The sequence below is a fragment of the Canis lupus genome, chromosome 20 (genome assembly GCF_011100685.1).
Source record: "Canis lupus familiaris isolate Mischka breed German Shepherd chromosome 20, alternate assembly UU_Cfam_GSD_1.0, whole genome shotgun sequence".
Classification (NCBI taxonomy): Eukaryota; Metazoa; Chordata; class Mammalia; order Carnivora; family Canidae; genus Canis; species Canis lupus.
The window spans coordinates 41,759,777-41,782,756 of record NC_049241.1 but is presented as its reverse complement, the minus strand read 5'-3'; the positions used below and the strand labels follow the sequence as shown (position 1 = coordinate 41,782,756).

General features: G+C 42.7%; 1 protein-coding gene across 3 annotated transcripts in view; it reads right to left on the bottom strand.

Moving 5' to 3' along the window:
• Positions 1-3,865: 3,865 nt before the first annotated feature.
• Positions 3,866-22,980, bottom strand: part of CSPG5 (chondroitin sulfate proteoglycan 5) — a 28,857-nt gene continuing 9,742 nt past the window's right edge. Inside the window, exons 5-6 of one of the 3 annotated variants that reach the window (XM_038566609.1) lie at positions 15,006-15,100; positions 3,866-3,893 (exon numbers count right to left, since the gene is read on the bottom strand). In XM_038566609.1, the coding sequence (XP_038422537.1) occupies positions 3,881-3,893; positions 15,006-15,100 (108 nt within the window). In that variant the 3' untranslated portion in view covers positions 3,866-3,880. Of the gene's footprint in view, positions 3,894-11,262; positions 11,392-15,005; positions 15,101-19,232; positions 19,757-22,980 lie in introns of those variants that run through there. The other 2 variants (XM_038566608.1, XM_038566606.1) reach the window with 2 other exon arrangements.

Sequence of the window (22,980 nt, the reverse complement as noted above, 5' to 3'; positions counted from 1 at the left end):
TGTCTGAAGGGATTAAGAGAGTCAGCCAGCAAAAGAGAAGGTTCAGAGAGAGCATTCTGGTTGTCCTTGGATCCTGATTCATTCTAAGTGCTCAGAGAATAGAATGAGGACCAGGGGATGACTCACGGAGGCCAAAGGGCTCAACTGAAAGTGACCCATTTAGCAATAAAGTGGGGAAGTTGGCAGAAGAAGAAAATTGGACTGTGGTGGGAAGCCATAAGAGCCTTCTTGGTGATCTTAGAGAATTTTCCAGAGGTGATTTAAGCCACAGATAGGTGACCAGGACTTGCTGTAATTAAGCTCTTCCCTGACTGACTGACTCTGAATGGAGGAGAGGTGCCTTACCAGTCTCTCACAGACAAGGCCTCCCCTCCTGCTACCAAGCACCTGAAAATTCTTTCTATTCTCTAGCAGGGCAAATTCTGAGGTGCAGAGCAGGGAGGTCACAGTAGTATCCAGCAACCCAGCTTTGCCCCACTATGCTTCAGAGGGGACCTGCCATCTACTTCTGCTGGCCATGCTCTCCTCTGGTTTCTTGTGGGTTTGGCAGGGTCTCTGGGGGGTGTGGCAATTCTCACATGGACACATCTTCATGGATATCAGAGTCAGAGTCCTGCGCCGGGTGCTTGGCGGGGCCTGGATGGCCATAGGAGCCGAAGGGAGCTCTTTTTTCCTGTGGGAACTCACTCCAGTTGCCAGAAGAGTGAGGAACAGAGCTGTGTCACTCAGCTTTCTGGTGGTTACTCCTGGCAACCTTGCTTGGCCTTGCCTTGGCCTTGGGCAGGGACCAGAGCTTCTATTTCTCCATTTGTAGAACAAGGGTGAACTCCTGCCCCAGCTGGCCACAGAGCCAGCCAGACCAGGAAGCATGCTGTCCTCTTTGAGAGGGTGAAGCAACAGCCAAGGGAAAGACAAGTGAGAAGCAGGACCTGCCGTCTCCCAAGAGAGGCCCAATTAGGACAGTGAGCAGTTCCCACCAGAGTCTCTGGCCAACCCTCAAAGCCGGCCGCGTGGGCAGGCAGCCGCGGGCTGTGTGATTAATGATGGCAGCTCAGGCTGCCCACTGGGCTTGGCCTCAGGAACTTCAAATGAGCACATGAAGTGCCAAGGGGGAAGCGGGCCAGGTCCCTTTCCTCTGCAGGGAAGCGATGAGAAAGGGCCAGCGTGAGAGCACCCAGCAACAACAAGGCAATGCCAAACGAGGCCCATGCTTTTGCCGCCTAGTGGGACTTCTACACAGGCCTTCCCTGGGGACCCCAAAGATGGGGCATCATCAGGGATTCAGAGATGGGTTCACTCCACAAGCCCCAGTTAATACACCCTGAGGAATGCTCAGCCCTATTCCAGGCCCAGAGCTGTGGATGTAACAAAGAACTAGAGTCTATAATCATTCATTCATTCGTGCGTTCAGTAAAGACTGCACCTACCTGCAGTGCCCTGGAACCACTGTTGTGAACGAGACAGGATCTCTGCTCTCAAGAAACAACTATTCCGGGGTGCCTTGGTGGCTCAGTGGTTGAACATCTGCCTTCAGCTCAGGTTGTGATCCCAGGGTCCTGGAATCAAGTGGGGCTCCCCTGCAGGGAGCCTTGCTTCTCCCTTTATCTATGTCTCTGTGTCTCCATGTTCCTCATGAGTAAATTAAAAAAAAAAAAAGAAAAGAAATGATTATCCCATGTAAATCAGACAGAAAACAAGTACCCAAAAGTGAAAAACCAGAGAGGAACAGTGGTGATGAGCACTGACTCTGGAGTCAGAGGGCCTAGGTTCAAATCTCACTTCTAGCTCCACCTTCAGACCAGGAAGAAGCTATTTAACCTCTGTGCCTCAGCTTGCTTCTCCGGAAAGTAGGGGTAATAAAAGCATCTATTGTATGGAGTAGTTACAAGGAACAAAAGAGTTAATATTTGTAACATACTTCAAACTGTGTATGGCATTCAGTAAATACTCTATAAATACTTATTAAATAAAAAATAAAAATAGTGACCAATAGCGATAAATGTTATGAGGACCCTAATGGGGGGCATGTGTGAAAGGGGAGCACATTAGAGAAAGGGAAAGTTGAAACGCTTTTGGCTTCTAGAAACCTAGAGGCTGCACAGCTCCTGAACTGGCCAATTCTCATGCTCAGTGATATTTCTAAAGAATCAGGCACATGCCATGACACCTGGGTGGCTCAGTGGTTGACTGTCTGCCTTTGGCTCAGGTCATGATCCTGGGGTCCTAGGGTTGAGTCCCGCATGGGGCTCTCCCCACAGGGAGCCCGCTTTTCCTTCTGCCTATATCTCAGCCTCTCTCTCTCTGTCTCTTATGAATAAATAAATAAAATCTTTAAAAACACACACGCACACATGCAAAAGAATCAGCCACATTCCATCTCTCTGTTTTGTTATCTTAGCCTTGTCCTCAGGCGAGTGTACCTCACAGTCTCAAGTGGCTGCTGCCATGCCAGGGGTCACATTCAGGCACAACATATTCACTAAAGAGACCATTGTTTCTTGGAGGTAGGAAATTTTCCCCAGAATTCATCCAGCAAACTTCCCTCATCTACCAGAGCAGCATCACATGCTCAAGCTTAAAACCAATAAACGGCAAGGTGACAGGGATCACCTGGATTGGCTTGCCAATCAGGATCTACCCTGAAACACGGATATCTCAGAGGAGGCATAATGATGAAGGTTCTTAGGAATGAGATACCATGACCAAGTAGGATTCATCCCAGGTATGCAAGGGTGGTACAACATCTGAAAATCAATTAATGTAATCCATCACATCAACAGACTAAAAAAGAAAAATAATATGATCATATCAATAGATACAGAAAAAGTATTTGACAAAATCTAATAACTATTCTTTTTTTCAAACAATTTTTCTTTTATTACAGTTTAAGAATATAGTTGAACATTTTATAACTTAATAAAAGATAACCAAAATTCTCTGTACCACCCTTTTATAATATCTAGTTTTCCTCTTTGTATTAACTTTGTTTCAAGTTTTTATTTAAAATCCAGTTAACATATAGTGAAATACTAGTTTCATTAGTAGAATTTAGTGACTCATCACTTACATACAACACTCAGTGCTCATCACAACAAATGTCCTCCTTAATACCCATTGTCCATTTAATCTATCTCCCTGCCTAGGAGAGTCTCCTTTATGGTTTGCCTCTCTCTCTCTTTCTCTCTTTTTAATTTTTCTCCTATGTTCATCTGTTTAATTTCTTAAATTCCACATATGAATGAAATCATTTGGTATTCGTCTTTCTTTGACTTATTTTCCAATGACTCTTCTTGATAAAACCTCTCAGTAAACTACAGAGAAGAACTTTCTCAATTTTATAAAGATTATCTGGATAGCCCTGGTGGCCCAGAGGTTTAGCGTTGCCTTCAGCCCAGGGTGTGATTCTGGGGGCCCGGGATCGAGTCCCATGTCGAGCTCCCTGCATGGAGCCTGCTTCTCCTGCCTGTGTCTCTCATGAATGAATAAATAAAATCTTAAAAAAAAAAAAAAGATTATCTACACGAAACCTACAGCTAACATCTTATTTAATGTTGAAACATTTGAAGATTTTCCTCTAAGGCAAGAAAAGGAAATAAAAGGTATGCTAATCAGGGACAACTGGGTGGCTCAGTCAGTTAAGCAGCTGACTCTTGGTTTTGGCTCAGGTTGTGATCTCAGGGTCCTGGTATTGAGCCCCATGTCAGGCTCTGTGCTCAGAGGGGAGTCTGCTTAAGGATTCTCTCTCCCTCTGCCTCTCCTCCACTGTCTCTCTCTCTCTCTCTGTCTCTCAAATAAATAAATAAATAAAATTTAAAAAAAAAGACATACTGTTCGGGAAGGAAGATATACAACTGTCTTTATTTGCAGATGACATAATCATCTATGTAGAAAATCTGAAAGAATCAACAGAAAAATGTTTGAAATTAATAAACTATAGCAAGGTTGCAGGATAAAAGGCTAATGTACAAAAGTCAATTGCTTTCCTATATACTAACAATGAACAAGTGGAATTTGAAATAAAAAACATAATACTTTTATATTAGCACCCCCAAAAATGAAATGCTTAGGTATAAATCTAACAAAATACATATGATATCTACATGAGAAAAACTATAAAACTTTGATGAATAAATTCAAAGAAAATCTGAATAAATGGAGAGATAGACCAAGCTCGTGGATAGGAAGGCTCAATATTGTCAAGATGTCAGTTTTTCCCAACTTGATTTATAGATTCAATTTAATTCCACCATGTTATTTTATGGATGTTAACAAACTGATTCCAAAGTTCCTATGGAGAGACAAAAGTCCCAGAATAGTCAATACAATATTGCTGGAGAAGTACAAAGTTAAAGAACAGATGCTATTCAATTTCAAGAATTACTATAAAGCTACAGTAATCATGACAGTGAGAAATTGGCAAAATAACAAACAGATTAATGGAACAGAACAGAGACCCCAGAGATAGACCCACATAAATATAGTCAACTGATCTCTGACAAAGGAGCAAAGGCAATACAAGAGAGCAAAGATAATCTCTTCAACAAATGGCACTGAACAACTGGACAGAAAAAAAAGAAGAATCTAGACAGATCTTACATGCTTCATAAAAATTAGCTCAAAATGGATATGGATCGTAAACTGACATGGAAAACAAAAATGTAAAACTAGAAGATGGGCATCTGGCTGGCTCAGTCAGAAGAGTGTGACTCTTGATCTTGGGGTTGTGAGTTTGAGCCCCATGTTGGATATAGAAATTACTTAAAAATAAAATCTTAAAAAAGTTCTACAAGATAACATAAGTGAAAACCTAAATGACCTTGGGTATGGTGATGCCTTTTTAGATACAACACTAAAGATATGACTCTGAAAGAAATAATTAAAAAAATAAGAAATAATTGATAAGCTGGGTTTCACTAGATGAAAAACTTCTGTTCTGCAACAGACAATATTAGGAGAATTAGAAGACAAGCCACAGACTGGGAGAAATTATTTGCAAAAGATACAAATGATAAAGGACTGTTACCCAAAATATATAAAGAACTCTTAAAACTCAACAATAATTGGGGTTGGGGGCTAGGAGGATTAAAAAAAACCTCAACAATAATTTTTAAAAATCTGACTTAAAGGGACACCTGGGTGGCTCAGCAGTTAAGCATCTGCCTTCAGCTCAGGTCGTGATACCGGATATCCAGGATTGAGTCCCACATCGGGCTCCCTGCATGGAGCCTATTCTCCCTCTGCCTGTGTCTCTGCCTCTCTCTCTCTGTCTCTCATGAATAAATAAATGAAATCTTTTAAAAAATCTTATTTAAAAATGGGCTAAAAACTGTAACAGACATCTTACCAAAGATGTATAGGTGGCAAATAAGCATATGAAAAGTTGGCCTATATCATGTGCCAAAAGGGAGATATGAATTTAAAAAATGAGATACCAGTATATATCTATTAGAATGGCCAAAATCCAAAGCACTGACAATGCCAAATATTGACAAGGATGTGGAGCAGCAGGAACTCTCATACATTGCTGGTGGAATGCAAAATGGTATCACCACTTGGAAGACAGCTTGGCAGTTTCTTACAAAACTAAACATACTCTTACCATATGATCCAGCAATAGCACTCCTGCAGACTTACTCAAAGGAGTTGAAAACTTATGTCCACATAAAATTCTACACAAGGTTGTTTATAGCAGCAGGAGGGGAGAGGAGCTGGAGATTGAATTAGCTAATGGTTAATGAGGACTATGTCAATCAGGACTATGCAATAAAGTCTCCAAAGAGAGAGAAAGAGAGAGAGAGAGACAGAGAGAGAACAGCTTTTTGGTACTTTTTTGGAGAGTCCCATGCTTGGGGAAGCAGAACACCTCTACATGTCACCAAGCTGGGCCCCAAACTCCACTGAGGACAGAAGCTCCTTTGTGCAGGAATTTGCCCAATGTATCTCTTCATCTATTGATTCATATCCTCTATCATATCCTTTAATACACTGGTAAAAGTAAGTGTTTGCCTGAGTTCTGTGAGCACCTTTAGCAAACCAGTCAAACCTAAGGAGAAGATTGTTGGAACCTCCAATCTGTAGCCAGTCGTCCAAAGCATAGGTAACAGCTTGGGTCTTGTGAGTGGCATCTGAAGTGGAGGGTGAGGGGAAGCCTTGTAGGACTGAACCCTTAACCTGTGGCATCTGATGCTATCTTGGGTAGATACTGTCAGAATTGAGTTGAATTCTCAGACATCCTGCTGGTGTTTGAGAACTGCTTGGTGGTGTGTGTGAGCTCCCCACCCTCACATTAGAATTGGGTCTGGGAAACCTAAAGGTGACCCAATACATTTTATAAGGCTGAAATAACCATGATACCAAACACTTAACAAAGATAGTACAAGAAAGGAAAGTTACAAGTCAATCTAACTCAGGAATGTATATGTGAAATTTCTAAAAATATATGTTAGAAAATAGAGCCCAGCAACAAATTGAAAGGTTAATGCATCCAACCAAGTTATAGTTACTCCAAAATTGCAAAATTGGTTTGACCTTTGAAAAGTCAATGTAATTTTATCTATTAAGAGGATAAAAAGGGATGCCTGGGTGGCTTAGCAGTTGAGCATCTGTCTTTGACTCGGGGTGTGATCCCGGAGTCAGAGGATTGAGTCCCACATCGAGCTTCCTGCATGGAGCCTGCTTCTCCCTCTGCCTATGTCTCTGCCTCTCTCTCTCTGTGTGTCTCTCATGAATAAATAAATAAAATCTTTTTTAAAAAATAAGAGGATAAAAGACAAAAATCACATGATTATCTCAATAGATATCAAAAAGTTTTTGATAAAATTTAACACTCATTTAAAGTAAAAACTTCTAGCAAAATATGAATAGAAGGAAGCTCCTTTAATTTGATAAAGGAAGTCTGCAAAAAGCCTACAGAAAACATTATTTTTAAAAAAGATTCTATTTCTTTATTTGACAGAGCGAGAATGAGAGAGAGAGAGAGAGAGAGAGAGAATGAGCGGGGGGAGGGGCAGAAGAAGAGGGAGAGGGAGAAGCAGACTCCCTGTTGAGTGGGAAGCTTGACTCAGGGCTGGATCCCAGGAGCTTGAGATCATGACTTGAGTTGAAATCAGATGCTAAACCAAGTGAACCACCCAGGCGCCCCCAGAAAACATTATTTTTAGTGATGAAAGGTTGAAGACTTTCCCTTTGAGACTGGCAATGACACAGGGATGTCGACTTCCACCATATCTATTCACAATATACTGAAAGGTCCTGGATTATGTAATAAACCAAGAAAGAGAATTAGAATGTATAAGAATTATAAAAGAAGGGGATCTCTGGGTGGCTCAGTGGTTTGGCGCCTGCCTTTGGCCCAGGGCGTGATCCTGGAGTCCCGGGATCGAGTACCACGTTGGGCTCCCTGCGTGGAGCTTGCTTTTCCCTCTGCCTGTGTCTCTGACTCTCTCTCTCTCTCTGTGTCTCTCATGAATAAATAAATAAAATCTTAAAAAAAAAAGAATTATAAAAGAAGGAAAAAACTATCATATTTGCAGATTATATAGTTGTATACATAGAAAACTTAAAAGAACCTAAATGTAAATTATTATAAGCATGCTTATCAAGGTTGTTGAATATCAAATCAATGTTAAAAATAATTATTTCTGGGCAGCCCTGGTGGCTTGGTGGTTTAGCGCCACCTTTGGCCCAGAGCATGATCCTGGAGACCAGGGATTGAGTCCCATATCGGGCTCCCTGCATGGAGACTGCTTCTCCTTCTGCCTGTGTTTCTGCCTCTCTCTGTGTGTCTCTCATGAATGAATAAATAAAATCTTTTTAAAAATAATTATTTCTGCATAAAATACAAAGAAAACAGAAAATTAAAAATTCTGAAGATGTCACTTTAAAAATATTTATTTTATTTTATTTATTTATTTATTTATGATAGTCACAGAGAGAGAGAGACAGACAGACAGACAGAGACATAGGCAGAGGGAGAAGCAGGCTCCATGCACCGGGAGCCCGACATGGGACTCGATCCCGGGTCTCCAGGATCGCGCCCTGGGCCAAGGGCAGGTGCTAAACCGCTGCGCCACCCAGGGATCCCCTAAAAATATTTTTTTAAGATATCACTTATAATACTGTAAAAAATTAGGTACCTGTTAAGAAATCTAACAAATATATTTCATGCAGAAAACCATAAAACAATATTTAGAGAAATTCTAGAAGATTTTGTAAATGGAAAGATAGACCATGTTCATTGATTGGACAACTCAATATTGTAAAGATCTATTTTCTCCAGAATGACCTGCAGATTCTATCCAGTTCCAATAAAAATCTCAAGGATTTTTGTTTACTTTTTGTTTTGGTGGAACCTGACAAGCTGGAACTAAAGTATATGTAGAAATGGAAAGAACTCAAAGTGACTGAGACACTTTTGGGAAAAAGTGAGAGGGCTCGGTATACTGGATATCAAGGTTTGCTGTGAAGCTAGGAACACAGTGTGGTAGTGGCACAGAGGTAGACAAATAGACCAAAAGAACAGTGAAGATCTCAGAGACAGACTCAGACAGACTCATTCATATAAATACATTTGAATAATGTAAATATGATAGAGCATTGGGAAAATGAGAAATGGGAAAATGAAAAATGGTAGCCTTTTCAGTAAATGATGCTGGGCCAACTGGATATCCATTTGAGAAAAAAACAAAAAAACAATGAAATTGCACTCCTACCATTTACAAAAATCAATCCTACGTGGATTACAGACAGCAGTGTGCTGCTGAATATTTAACAACCAGCTGCTCCCCAAGGGGAATGATCCCTGACTGTCAATGTTGAGTGAGTTCATGGCGTAAATACTCCTACACTGGCTGACTCTAAGCAACCAAGGTAAGGTCACTGAATGCAGAAAAGGAGAAAAAAAGGGCGGATAGTGTACATAGATGGTATTTCTAACATATAGATTCAACTGACATAAATAACCTCAATAGCAGAGATAACAGTAAAATTAGTAGGAAGTGATGATTTTTGAGTATTACCTTGGTTTTAAACATAATCTATTTAATTGTAAGTTTATATAGTTAATTTTTAATAATCATTGTATTTAACAATTGGCTTATATGTTGGCAAATTGAACTCCAATAAAAAAAATGGCTCATAAAATACATGAAAATTGAACAAATTTCTCCTGAGCCAGTAAGAAGCAGCTCTAGCACACCACAGATTATAGACCTAGATGTAAAAGGCAAAACATAGTTTTTATTTAAAAAATGCAAGTATTCTACAATTCTAAAAACTTTTATTTTTTTTTAAGATTTTATTTAAAAAAAAAAAGTAAAAAAAAAAATAAAGATTTTATTTATTTATTCATGAGAGACCCACAGAGACAGAGACAGAGAGAGGCAGAGACACAGGCAGAGGGAGAAGCAGGCTCCATGCAGGGAGCCCGACGTGGGACTTGATCCCGGGACTCTAGGATCACGCCCTGGGCCAAAGGCAGGCGCTAAACCGCTGAGCCACCCAGGGATCCCCTAAAAACTTTTAAAAAGATATATTTTAAGTAATCTCTACACTCAAAAGGGGGCTCAAACTCACCACCCTGAGATCGAGAGTCACACTCTCCACCTACTGAGCCAGCCAGGTGCCCCAGGAAAGTGCTTTCATCATCTTAAGAACATTTTTTTTTTTTTTGCTTTTTTTCTTTCTTTTGTCATTTAGGTTTGTTGCGATATGTGCAGAAAAGAATTAATGTAGCTAACTTGAGAAAGAACTGCTTAAAAGGTTGGTCCATGGCTGGTGTCTAGGAACTCAGATTTCAGAAGAGTTCTCACCACTCCCTCTGGTAAGTGGTTCACTGTGCCTACAGGGTTTCTGCAAACGATGTGGTTTACGCTGAACACCTGCTTGCCTTCTGGGAGACTGGAATCTTGGAATGTGCTAAGCAGTGGGTGTCTACATAATCAGTTCTCGATAACAATTCTGGGCAGTGAATCTCTTTGCACTTCCCTGATAGATGACATTTCAAATCTGTTGTCGCAATTCATTGCTAGAGAAATTAAGTATGTCCTGTGTTGACTCCACTGGGAGAGGATTCTTGGAAGCTTGCTCCTTGTTTTCTCTGGACTTCTTTCCCCATGCCTTTTTTCTTTGCTGATTTTGCTTTGTATACTTTCACTGTAATAAATCTTAGTTGTGAGTGGACTACATGCTGAGTCTTGTAAATCCTGCTAGTGAATCGTTATACCTGGGAATGATCTTGGGGACTCCTGACACGTGGTGTAAAGTTCACCTTTTCAAAATATACAGTTTTATGGGCTTTGACAGCATGTGCAAGTTGTGCATCCACCAGCACCAGCAAGTTATAGAACATTTCTATCACTGTGAGCTTCCTTATTCACCTGTGCAGTAAATTCTCTCCCTCTATCCTCAGACCTTGATAGCCACTGATCTATTTTCTGTCCCTATAGCATTGGCTTCTCCAGAATGTAAAACAGAACAAATAGTAAACAGCCTCTTTTTTTTTTTAAAGTGAATTCTACACCCAATATGGGCTTAATCTCATAATCCCGAGATCAAGAGTCACATGCTCTACTGATTGAGCCAGCCAGGTGCCCCAATATGCAGCCTTTTGATTCTGACTTCTTTAACTCAGCCTCTTGTTTTTGAGATTCATTCATATTTATTGTGTGTATAAGTAGTTCATTCCTTTCTGTTGCTAAAGAGGGTCTCATTGTATGACAGTTTATTTGCTCACACTTGGTGTACATTTGGATTGTTTTCTGATTTTGGTGATGATGAATAAAACTGCTATGGACATATACAGGTCTTTGGTTTTTTGTTTTGTTTTGTTTTAAAGATTTTATTTATTTATTCATGAGAGACACAGAGATATAGAGTCAGAGACACAGGCAGAAGGAGAAGCAGGCTCCATGCAGGGAGCCTGATGCAGGACTTGATCCGGGGTCTCCAGGATCATGCCCTGGGCTGAAGGCGGCGCCAAACCACTGAGCCACCAGGGCTGCCCATATACAGGTTTTGGAAGGACATATGTTTTATTTCTGTTGGGTATCTAGGAATGAATTAACGGATTGTATGTACGTTTACTTTATTTTTTTAAAGATTTATATATTTATGATAGACATAGAGAAAGAGAGAGAGAGAGAGGCAGAGACACAGGAGGAGGGAGAAGCAGGTGCCATGCCGGGAGCCTCATGTGGGACTCGATCCCGGGACTCCAGGATTGCGCCCTGGGCCAAAGGCAGGTGCTAAACCGCTGGGCCACCCAGGGATCCCCCTATGTTTACTTTAATAAGAAATTGCCAAGCTGTTTTCCAGAGTGCTTTCTCAGAAGTAATGCTTGAGAGTTCCAGAGCTCCGCATCCTCACCAGAACTTGGTATTGTCAGTCTTTTTACTTTAAAAAAAAAAAAAAAAAAAGATTTTGTTTACTTATTTGAGAGAGAGAATGCAAGAGAGTACCAGCAAAGGGAGAAGCTGGCTTCCCACTGGATGGGGAGCCCTACGTGGGGCTTGATCCCAGGACCCTGGGATCATGATCTGAGGTGAAGGTAGATGCTTAACAGACTGAGCCACCCAGGGACCCTGCCCCAGTCTTTCCAATTTCAGCAATTTGACTAGCTATCTAATGATATCTTACTGTAGGTCTAATTTGCAATTCCCTAAAGACTAATGATGCTGAGTGTCTTCTCATGTACTTACTTGCTACCAAATTATCTTTAAAAAAAATAATTTCTGGGCAGCCCCAGTGGCTCAGCGGTTTAGTGCTGCCTTCAGCCCAGGGCGGGATCCTGGAGACCCAGGATCGAGTCCCACGTCGGGTTCCCTGCGTGGAGCCTGCTTCTCCCTCTGCCTGTGTCTCTGCCTCTCTCTTTATGTCTCTCATGAATAAATAAATAAAAATATTTTAAAAAAGAATTCTTTCTAAAACAAAAATAAATTAAAAAAATAATTTCTATAGCCAGCATGGGGCTCAAATTCATGACCCCAAGATCAAGAGTTGCATCCTCTTCCCACTAAGCCAGCTAGGTGCCTCAAAAATATCTTTTATGTTGATATGTCTGTTCAAATATTTTGCTCATTTAAAATATTGCTGAAAACTCTTTTTTTTTCTTTTTTTTTTTTGAAAACTCTTAACTATAAGTGGAGTTTAGCTATTTCTTCTTTGATTTCAATCAGGTTTTGTTTTATACATTTTGAAGTTGTCATTAGGTCTATACACTTTTAGAATTCTCATGTCTTCTTGATAAACTATCATTATGTAATGCTCTTTTTCATCCCTGTAAAATTCCTTGTTCTGAAGTTTATTTTCTATGTAATTAATAATATAGTTGAAGGGACTCTTCCTTTTTGGTTTTGTGGTGATCTTTTTGCTCTTTATTTCTAGCATTTTCATGACTCCTTTTTTTTGTAGTATCCATTTTCTGTTCAAATTCTCCATGTCTTTATACATATTGTTCATCTTTTCCACTACATTCTGTCACACATTAGTCTCCGTTATTTCCGTTATCTGGGTCATCTCTGGGTCTAGTTGTTTTGACCTGTTTGTCATTTGACAAATGGTGGTTTGTTTTTCTTTTCTTTTTTGTTTCTGAGTGTGGAATAAATAATATTATAATAATATGTATTATTATTAATTATAATTGATAATAATATTATATCAGTTATTAATAAATAATATTGTGTATACAAGAATAATGGAGATTTATGTAAATAGCACTGATGCCCAAAGATGAGCAGGTCTTTTTTTCTGTTAGGTGGTCAGTTTAGGGATCGAGTCAGTCAAGTCAGTAGTAGAACTGGTCTGAGCTTTGCTGTTGCTACAGCTTCTCCAGTGGCAAGGTGCTGCTACCCTTTGTTTCATGTGAGGCCTGAGATACTCGAATGTTTTTCCCGGTGTTTCTGCATTCCACTTTCAGTGGGTTGTGTGTGCCTGAACCTCAGAGAAGGCGGGTCTCTTCATGCATTTCCCACTTTCCCCGCAGTAAACTGCTGTGGCTTGTTAATCAGGGCAGTTTTTCTCTTTTTTCCTGGTTCAGCTTCACTCTTAGGTAGACTTTGCACACCTGAGTCTCAGGGTAGGGCTTCTTTCCCCTTCTCGCCCTTCCCTTACTTGCCAGCCAAACTCTGATTTGTATCTGAGGACAGGCTAGAGTGGGAGCAAGCTTTTAGATCCCACTCCCCACAGTGGCAGCAGACCTTTGTATTAGTGCAGGGTCTGCACCTTCTTCCCCCAGAGGAATTGTTCTTGCTTTTACCCTTCCCTCATACCTTTGCTTGGAACCAGTGGCAGAAGGATTTCTGTTCTTTCCTCAACAGGTATTGGAAATGAGGCTTATAGTGGGGAGAAGGTCTTCCTGCCTCACCTGCCCAGGTATGTGGCTTTGTTTTACCCTCTCAGAGCCAGTTCATTTTTCCTGGTTGTGGGAAAAGCAAAATTTCCAGAAGCTTAAGTCTTTCACTTTGATTGCTAGAGGAGTCTGGGAAGTGGGTGTTGTTTTGTCCCTACACACCACTAACTGGGGTGCTCTCAGGTCTCATGCTTCCCACACCCAGTTTTTCTTGTGAGCACCCAGTTGAGGTTTGTGAAAAGGGCATGTGAATTGCTGTAGACAACCCTTGTGTCTGGAGCTTACAGAGATTCTGAACTGTCAGTCTAGCTAAACTTTGCCTTTGTGAATTCATTAACATATGGCTGGTCTTCTTTCTCACTTTTATGGCGCTGCCTCTTCCTCCTGGGCTCTGCCATGGAAAAATTCATGCGTTCTCTTTTTGAAGGGGCTTGTCACCCCTTGGAATTTATCTGGCTGCCTTGTGACCTCAGTTCCATGATGAGCCCAAGAAGCTGTGATTGTGGAGTTACCTACTTTATCCCTGCTATTAGGATGTAAGTGATGTTTTCATGTGATTTTGAGCATACATAGGTGGAAGTAATTCTTCAGGAATGATTTTGTAACCAGAAAGGAAGATTGATAAGTTTGACTACATAAAAATTAATTTTAATATTAATTTAATATTAGGAGTATGAAATTATAAGCCATAAAGTGGGAAAAGATATTTGCAACACATATGAGCAATAAAACAGCTCATCAATGTGATATAGGTAGTCTAATAGAAAAATAGGTAAAGGGTCAAGTAGATGCTTCACAAAAGGAGAAATGTAGATTAATAATTATATGGACAGGAAAAAAAATAATCATATGGATAGGGATGCAACACACTGATAATTAGGGAATGCAAATTAAAGTCACAATTAATACCATTACATGCCTAAAGAATTGGCTAGAAGTGAAAATGTGAGCATGATTTTTTTAAAGATTTTATTTTAAGTAATCTCAACACCCAACATAGGGCTCTAACTCACAACCCTGAGATCAAGAGTTATGTGCTCTGCTGAGCCATCTGGGTGCCCCCAAAATGTGTGAAAATACCAAGTGCTGATGAAGATGTGCAGTAAAAGCAACTCTCATCCACTGTTGGTGGAGCTGTTAATTGATAGAGCCACTTCTGACCTTATCTTGGAAAGGTCAAGGTAGGCTAAATTCCATCCTAGCAATTTTGCTCCTAGATACATACCTCAGTACTGCATGCAGTGTACACATAGGGAGCTGGCCCTGGTGATTGACACATTCTTCTGTTGGCTTTGGTAAACTCTTGGCCAGGGTACTGCTTAGTCTGGCTGGCCATCAGAAACCTTGGGGTAACTGTGCCTACTTCACTCACTTCAGTACACATTATACTTTGTGTAATCTCATGGTGACACACTCAGGAGACAGTATTACCTCCATGTTCATTTTGGGAGAGACCCACTTCCCCAGAGTCTCTTCTATACCTGTGATGAGCTCCAGGGCTGAGGGAAGAGCCTCTGCTGCAGTTCTCAATGGTGGTGGTGTTCACACACCTCACTGCTTGCTTGACCAATAATGTTGCCTTTATGTCCCTTTCCCTTGGGTTTGGAGGGTGGGTTTGTACAGCCCCTTCCATTTCTCAGCATACATTCACATAGTTTACCTTGAATGAACATCATGACACTGGAATGTAAGCCCCATCCTGCAGGATTCCTGGTCCATTTTGTTCTCTGCTATCTCCCTGCTGCCCAAGTAGTCCTGTGAAGAGGTAAGGATTTTATAGATGAAGAATCTGAGGTTCAGAGAGCCCATCTAACTCTTCAATGGAGAGGCCTTCTAGCTCTGAGTCCAAGTGTTAGTGCTGTTTTCCGGAGCACAGGCTAGCCTTTCATTTCTATAAATTATATGAGAAAGGACAAAGAGTTGTGTCTTTGGTGTGATGTCACACAGAGGAAAAGATACTGAAATAGGAGTTTGAAGTTTGGGTTCTAATACTGTGACTGATGCTTTCCAGTCTTAAGACCCCAACTCCAGGCTCCAGTGAGGATGTGAGAAGACCACACATATGAACTATATTGTAGGTAGTAAAGTGTGCTTATGGGTTGAACTGAGTCTCACTAAAAAGATATGTTGATGTCCTAACTCTCACTACTTGTGAGCATGATCTTATTTGGAAATAGGGGTTTTGCAGCTGTAATCAAGTTGAAAGGAGGTCATACTGGGTTAGGATGGCCCTTAAACCCAATAACTGGGGTTCTTATAAGAAGGTCTGGTAAAGGCACAGAGACATAGACACATGCAAAGGGAAGATAGCCACCTGAAGCTAGAGGCAGGAACTGGAGTGATGTAAGTATAAGCCAAAAAGAATGCCAGGGATTACTGGCAAACACACCAGAAACTGGGAAGAGGTGAAGATGGATTCTTCCCTGGAGTAGTCAGAGGGAGTGCAGCCCTACTGACATCTGGATTTTAGAACTCTGGATTTCATAACTGAGAGAGAATGCATTTCTGTTGTGTTAGCCATTTCATTTGTGCTCATTTGTTATGGCAGCCCCAGGAAACTAACACAGGTATGTTTTATGTGTCAAGGAAATGTCTTGTGGAGACAGATGGCTCGGCACTGCATGTGCACTTCTCCTAAGCAAAGTGATCCATCAGTGCTGGAAGGCCCCCAGACAAATGAACTTCTTCCATGATGCCTACATTTCCCACATTTTTCCTTTCTTTAGAGAGGAGGACACAAAACAGGCTATGGAGAGGGGTGGAAAAAGCAGACAGGAGAATCTGGAGACCATCACCTGACAGCACCAGGGTGCTAAAGAGGGATATCTCAAGCACTAAATAATCACTGAGGGGTGAATGAGGGAGTTGACAGCAGAACTGAGGTCCCCAGAGAGGGTGCTGGCTGGCTTTATGGAGCACAGTCATTGGAGAGGCACAAACGCCCTAGCAGGAAAGAGGGCCAGCACAGATAGACATCAATATATCCTATTTCAACACAGCAGCCTCTTCATAGGGTCAAAGACTCTTGGCAGCATCTGGTAACTCTATTCATTAGGCCTGCTTTGTCTCCTGCTCCCCTTCTGAGCCCTTATGCCTGGATGGGATTTAGAACTTACAAAATACTTCACATACAATCCCTCTTGATTGGGCCTCCTTGTGAAAGGAGCCAGAGGTGCCTAGCCATGAAAGACAGGTCTGTGCCCTGATTGAGAGTACAGGAAATCCAAAGTAAAACCTGCCAAACTCCCCAAAGTGGATAAGCATCAGGTTAGGAAACCATAATACACAAAGGCCATAACCCAACATCCTAACTTGTAGCCCTGTCCAATAGCAAAGAGCAGACTGAGCTCATGGAACCAGCTGAATGCCATCTGGGCAAAAGTCCCAAAATGAAAACAGAGGACTTCTGTTGTTAGTAAATGAGAGACTAGGTAAATTTAGACCAACCCTTCCACTAAGGACAAAGATGTACAAACATCTGAAAAGCATCAAAGAGCTAACAAAATACTGCAGAATTACAAGGCTGATATCCCAGAGAGGACAGGAACTCAGACAGGTGAGCCCAGCATTCAGGGCCACTTCTACCCTGGAGGGACTCACCCATTTGGAAGAGGGGACTAGAATAGTAAGTTGTGTTTCTGAATGTCTGGGGGTGTGTGGAGAGTGGAGTTGGAGTATAGGGCCTACCAAAGGTGGAAAGCTGGTAAACCACTGTCGGTTTCAGGCTGTGACCCCAGAGGATTGTGCCCCTAGAGGTAAGAATGACCCAAAAGCAAACCAGCCCTTGCATAGTCTGATAGGCCTGTGGACTGGTTTCAGTGGCCTGGGAAGTCTCTGACCTTGATTTGGAATAATGTGATCCCAGGATTCTAGTGCCCCTGGGCACCTGACAGAAGCAAACAAAAACCCCCTCTCTAAAGGAAGAAATCATCCTAGGCAAAATATTTCAATAAACTATTTTCTAAATACAATGCCCAGCACAAAATAAAAAGTAATGAGGCATTTGGGAAGACAAACCAAGGAGGACTAGCACAAATTAGGCAACGGAAAGACACAGGGATTCCATTTATTGGAATTATCACAGATGGAATACAGACAAAGTTCTAGAAAACTCTCCCAGTAGGAATTCTGGCCATTTGAACTCCTAATTCTCTCTCTCTGATCCACCCTCATGTGTTGCCTGCATTGCCTGGATCTCCATTCTGTCTGCCTTCACCACCATCCCCAGAGGTATCTTCCTAGAAAACAGATCCGACCTTGCCTTAGCCACGTTTAATGGCATTAAAGGCCATTCACAATCTGTCCTCAGTTGCCCTTTCCAGCCTCATCGCCAGGACCCCTCTCTCAAAATCTCTGGTCATATGGCAAGACTTTTCTATGAATATCCTCCCTCTGCCTTGAATGTCCTCTCCTCCCACGTTATCCTGAAAAATGCCTCCTCATCCTTCAAAGTCCAATTCAAAGCTTTCTCCTTGAAGCCTTTCTGAACTCTCACGGCTTTGTATTATAATGTTGACACAGTGTATTATATTTATTTTTTGAAAGACTTATTCATCTTAGAGAGAGAGATTGCAAAGAGGGGGACGGGAAAGGGAGCAAATCCTAATCAGACCCCACACAGGGCTTGATCCAGAACCCTTAGATCATGACCCAAGCTGAAACCAAGAGTGGGATGCTCAACCAACTGAGCCACCCAGGCGTCTCTATAATTATTGGTTTATAATTCTCTTTCTCAAGTACACTGTTAATTTCCTGAGGTTAGGGTCTGTCTTTTTCATCCTGAGTTCCTGGCATCTAGCATAATGCTTGGCTAAGTGCTCAATAAATATTTATGAAAGAAGGTAAGGGCATTCTTTTTTCTTTTCTTTTTTCTAGTAAGCTCTATACCCAGTTTGGGACCTTGAGTTCAAGGGTCACATGCGCTACTGACTGGGCCAGCCGGGTGCCCCTGGGAAAGGGTCTTTCTTTCTTTCTTTCTTTCTTTTCTTTCTTTCTTAGGTTGTGGAGGGAGGAGGGGGTGAGGGAGTGAGGGAGGGGGGGAGGGGGAGGGCGGGAGGGGCGGAGGGAGGGCGGGAGGGAGGGAGGGAGGAGTGGAGGGAGGGGCGGGGAGGGAGGGGAGGGGGGAGGGAGGGAGGGATGGAGGGAGGGAGGGGGGAGGGAGGGGAGGGTGGAGGGCGTGTCGGGTCGTTTGGCGGGCGGTGAGGAGGGGGATGGTGGATAGGGAGGGAGTGTAGGGGGAGGGTGATGGGCTGGGATGTCGGGAGGTAGGGTTTTTTGATTGTCTTCTGATGTTCTTTCGTTGGTTTGGTTTCTATCTGTTTTCTTTTCTTTCTTTTTTCTTCTTGTCTGCTTCTTTTTCTTCTTTCTTTCTTTCTTTCTTTCTTTCTTTCTCTGGGAAAGATATTCATAATAAATCAGGTGCTACAGACTTGTGGACTGAATTATGTCACCCCAAAAGTCATGTTGAAGCCATAACCCCTAAGTGTGACTGTATCTGGGGTAGGGCCTATGAGGAGGTAATTGAGGTTAAATGGATCCTAGGCCAATAGGACTGGTGTCCTTATCAGAAGAGGAAGAGATGTGCACAGACAAAAGGCCTTGTGAGGACATAGCAAGAAGATGGCTCTTTGCAAGCCAGGCAGAGAGGCCCTGCCAGAAACCAACTCTGTTGGCACCTTGATCTTGGGGATCCAGCCTCTATTACTGTTCAAAAATAAATTTCTATTGCTTAAGTGATCCAGTCTATGATGTTTAGTTACGGCAACCTAGGCTAATACAGAGAGCACTTCCAGGATTTCAAACACATATAAATATACATCTTCAGGGAACGTAAGAATTCAACTCAAGCTGACAAGAATGGGTAGGAAGTGGACACACTGATGGAAAATGGCTTTTTAAAAAGTTTTATTTCAAGAACTTTGTTTTTTAACTCTTATTTCAAAAAAAGGTGGGTCAAAGTACAAAAAAAAAGTCAGTTGAATAACAGCATAGGTTTAGAAATCACAGCAGCAGAAGCAATATACAGACAGCACAGACGAAACAACCCGGTGTATGCGATTCTGTTCAGGTTCTTTGCTTATTTTGTGTTTTCTCCCTCCTGTACAAAATACATCAAGGCATGCCATGAGACCAGAAAAAGAAGAGAGTTTAACAAATGGTTACAAGAAATAGACTCTGTACAAGAGGAGGTCATGTTTCTTCCCCTGCCACCCCCCCGCCCTCCCCCATTCCCTCTCTTCTTGCTCTGCTTTAGGTGAGGTTGTTCTGAAGACAGTTCACCTCCAAGTCAGCCTGGTCACCTTTGCCACCCTCCAGTTTGGGGGACATGGAGTTCTGGATGTTAAATGACTCCTCCTCTTTCAGGCAGGACTTGAGAACCTCCTGGATTTTGTGGGAAGCACTGGGATCGTCCTGGAAGAGGAGAAAGGGTGAGGGAGGGGGCGGGAAGGAGACAGTGGATAGAGGGGTCAACTAGCCACCCCAGGCTTGAAAGAAAGAAAGAAAAGAAAGAAAAGAAAAGAAAGAAAGGAAAGAAGAAAGAAAGAAATCTCTAAGACTTGAATGAACCAAACCGACTCCTTAGCAGTGGCTTTCTAGGAATGTCATCCTATAAAACACTGGCCAGACAGAGGTGAACACTTGGCAGGTAGCCGGGTTACAAAGACCTTTAATGTAGGCCGGGGCAAGGTTCTCCCTCTGGCAGAGACAGGGGAGAAACGTGGGCTGGCCCCTCAAGTCTCACCTGTTGGTGAGCTCCGCCTGGCCTGCCGGGCTGCCTCCCAGGGCCGCCTCTCCCGCTGAGTTCCACTCTCCCAGGAAGGTCCTGGTCACGGAGCACGTCTTGTCCATGCGGGCAGCGGGGCACGGAGAGGCCTACGGTCAGGGATGGAGCGGCTCCCAGCAGAACTAGGGCTCCTCTCCCCACGGCAGATATACATCCTCTGATGAGAGGCCAGAGGTGCGTGTGCCCCTTGCTGGCAGGCATCTATCTACCAAAAGATGCTAACTTACAAAAGTGTTTCCCCAATCCAAGCCGGGGTGAGTCCAGCTCCCTCCATGGCCTGCCGTACTTTGCCTCAGACAATACCGGTGCTACTGGTTCACCCCACTTCTGTGTGTACTAGCGCCCTCCTGCCTCCCCAGGTATGTTGCCTGCAACCTCTGGACCTTGACCTGAATTTGCTGGTTAAAGGTTTTCAGGAAACCCACACCGGTCCATAGTCCCCCAGTTGTGCATCCTGGGCATTCAGAGAACGCTTACATCAATGCCTGCCTTCCCACCTTCCCAACTCTTTTCCTCCAGAAACACCTGAGGATTATAGGCACACCTCCTTTTACTGTGCTCTGTAGACACTGCATTTTTTTTAAAATACAAATTGAAGGTTTATGGGAACCCCAGGGTCGAGCAAGTCTATCGACATCATTTTCTTTTTTTTTTTATTTTTTTTTTATTTTTTTTAAATTTTATTTATTTATTTATGATAGTCACATAGAGAGAGAGAGAGAGAGAGAGAGGCAGAGACACAGGCAGAGGGAGAAGCAGGCTCCATGCACCGGGAGCCCGACGTGGGATTCGATCCCTGGTCTCCAGGATGGCGCCCTGGGCCAAAGGCAGGCGCCAAACCGCTGCGCCACCCAGGGATCCCCTCTTTTTTTTTTTTAATATTTTATTTATTTATTTAGGATAGTCACAGAGAGAGAGAGAGAGGCAGAGACACAGGCAGAGGGAGAAGCAGGCTCCATGCACCGGGAGCCCGACGTGGGACTCGATCCCGGGTCTCCAGGATCGCGCCCTGGGCCAAAGGCAGGCGCCAAACCGCTGCGCCACCCAGGGATCCCTCGACATCATTTTCTAACACCTGTTTGCTCACTTCATGTCTCTGTGTCACATCGGTGATTCCCACAATATTTCAAACTTTTTCATTATTATTATATTTGTTATGTGACCTGTGGTTAGTCATTATGACTCACAGAAAGCTCAGATGATGGTTAGCATTCTTTAGCAATAATATTTTTAAGTTAAGGCATGTACGCTGTTTCATTGTACACTTAGCAGACTAAGTGTACAGTGTACAGTGTAGGCATAACTTCTATATGCACTGGGAAACCATAACTTCCCTTTGATTTGCTTTGTCTCAGTATTTATTTATTGCAGTGGTCTGGAGTGGAACCCACAATATCTTGGAGAGATGCCTGCATACCCATGTGATCTGTGGGCCTCAATTCTTTCTTAGGCACTCCAAATAGCTATTGCAAGTGCTTGGAACTCTACTGGTCAGAGACCTGGGTGGCAGGAAGGGTAGAGAATGTTGTTATCTAACCAGCTAGCTCAGACCTTTCTTACTTCGATCACTTCTGAGTAATCACCAGGTTGAAAGAGCTAGGCCTTCCCCACGCAACTGTGAGGAGTTCTTCTCTGTGCTGACTGCTACTCAGTTTGACTCGTAACAGTGCTAGGTCAGGGTAGTGACTTGTTGGAAAGAGAGTAGGGAAAGGCCGCAGGCTTACACAGGACATTACAGGTGTTCAAAAGTACTGGGCACACAGAAATCGCCATCACCTTGCCCAGCTCCCAGCCTCACTTGGCACTTTTCCCAAAGACCAGCTTGAACCAAGCAGTATAGTAAAGTTTCAAAGACCTCAGGAATGATTTCCAGGGAACCCCGGGTGGCTCAGCGGTTTAGTGCCCACCTTCAGCCCAGGGCGTGATCCTGGAGACCGGGGATCAAGTCCCATATTGGGCTCCCTGCATGGAGCCTGTTTCTCCCTCTGCCTGTGTCTCTGCCTCTCTCTCTCTCTCTCTCTCTCTCTGTGTCTCTCATGAATAAATAAATAAAATCTTAAAAAAAAAAAAGGAATGATTTCTAGACAGCAGGGGAACACATGTCCCCCATTCCCTTTACCACAAGAGCAAGAAGAAATGAACTTCACACAGTACTGAGGCAGATTTCAAGGACTTGGTAGTTTCTATCACTGCTGGGAGAGATTTAGAAAAAATGTCAATAACGTAAATTTAGATGTAGTGAGATGGAAAGATGTCCATGATACATTAAGTATGTGTATGTGGATACACACACACACACACACACACACACGCTGTGTGGAGAGGGAAGTGGAATGAGGTTGAATTGCACTTTTTAAGCCATGTACTTTTGTGTTGTTTGGGGAGAGACACTTGGCATGGAGGCTTCAGAGTTGGGCCTTTACAGATCCTGGGTAGAACAGACTTTGGATCGCAGCAAACCTGGAATAGAACAGGTACAGGCTGGCCTGTACCTACCAATCCTCTTACAAGGATGGGACTCACTTTCGTGCTGTTTGGTATTGCCACCCCACCGCCGACATCACACAATCTCTAGGGGCAAATAGGCATTGTGTGAGGAAAAGTAAATTTAGGGGTACTTCCAGACCTGGGCATCAAAGCTGTGATGCCATAAAGGTGGGGGCCCAAATTAAGCCTGGGTCATGGGATTTGATGAGAAAATGGACTTCTGGGCCACTAGATGGGATAAGTATATCTAAAAATAAGGGACACAGGTGTCCAAACAATGCTATTAGACAAGCTAAGTACTTTCAACAAATAGAATAGGTGAGGGAGTGTCTAAACCAAGACAGAGCTATCTTAATTCAAGTGT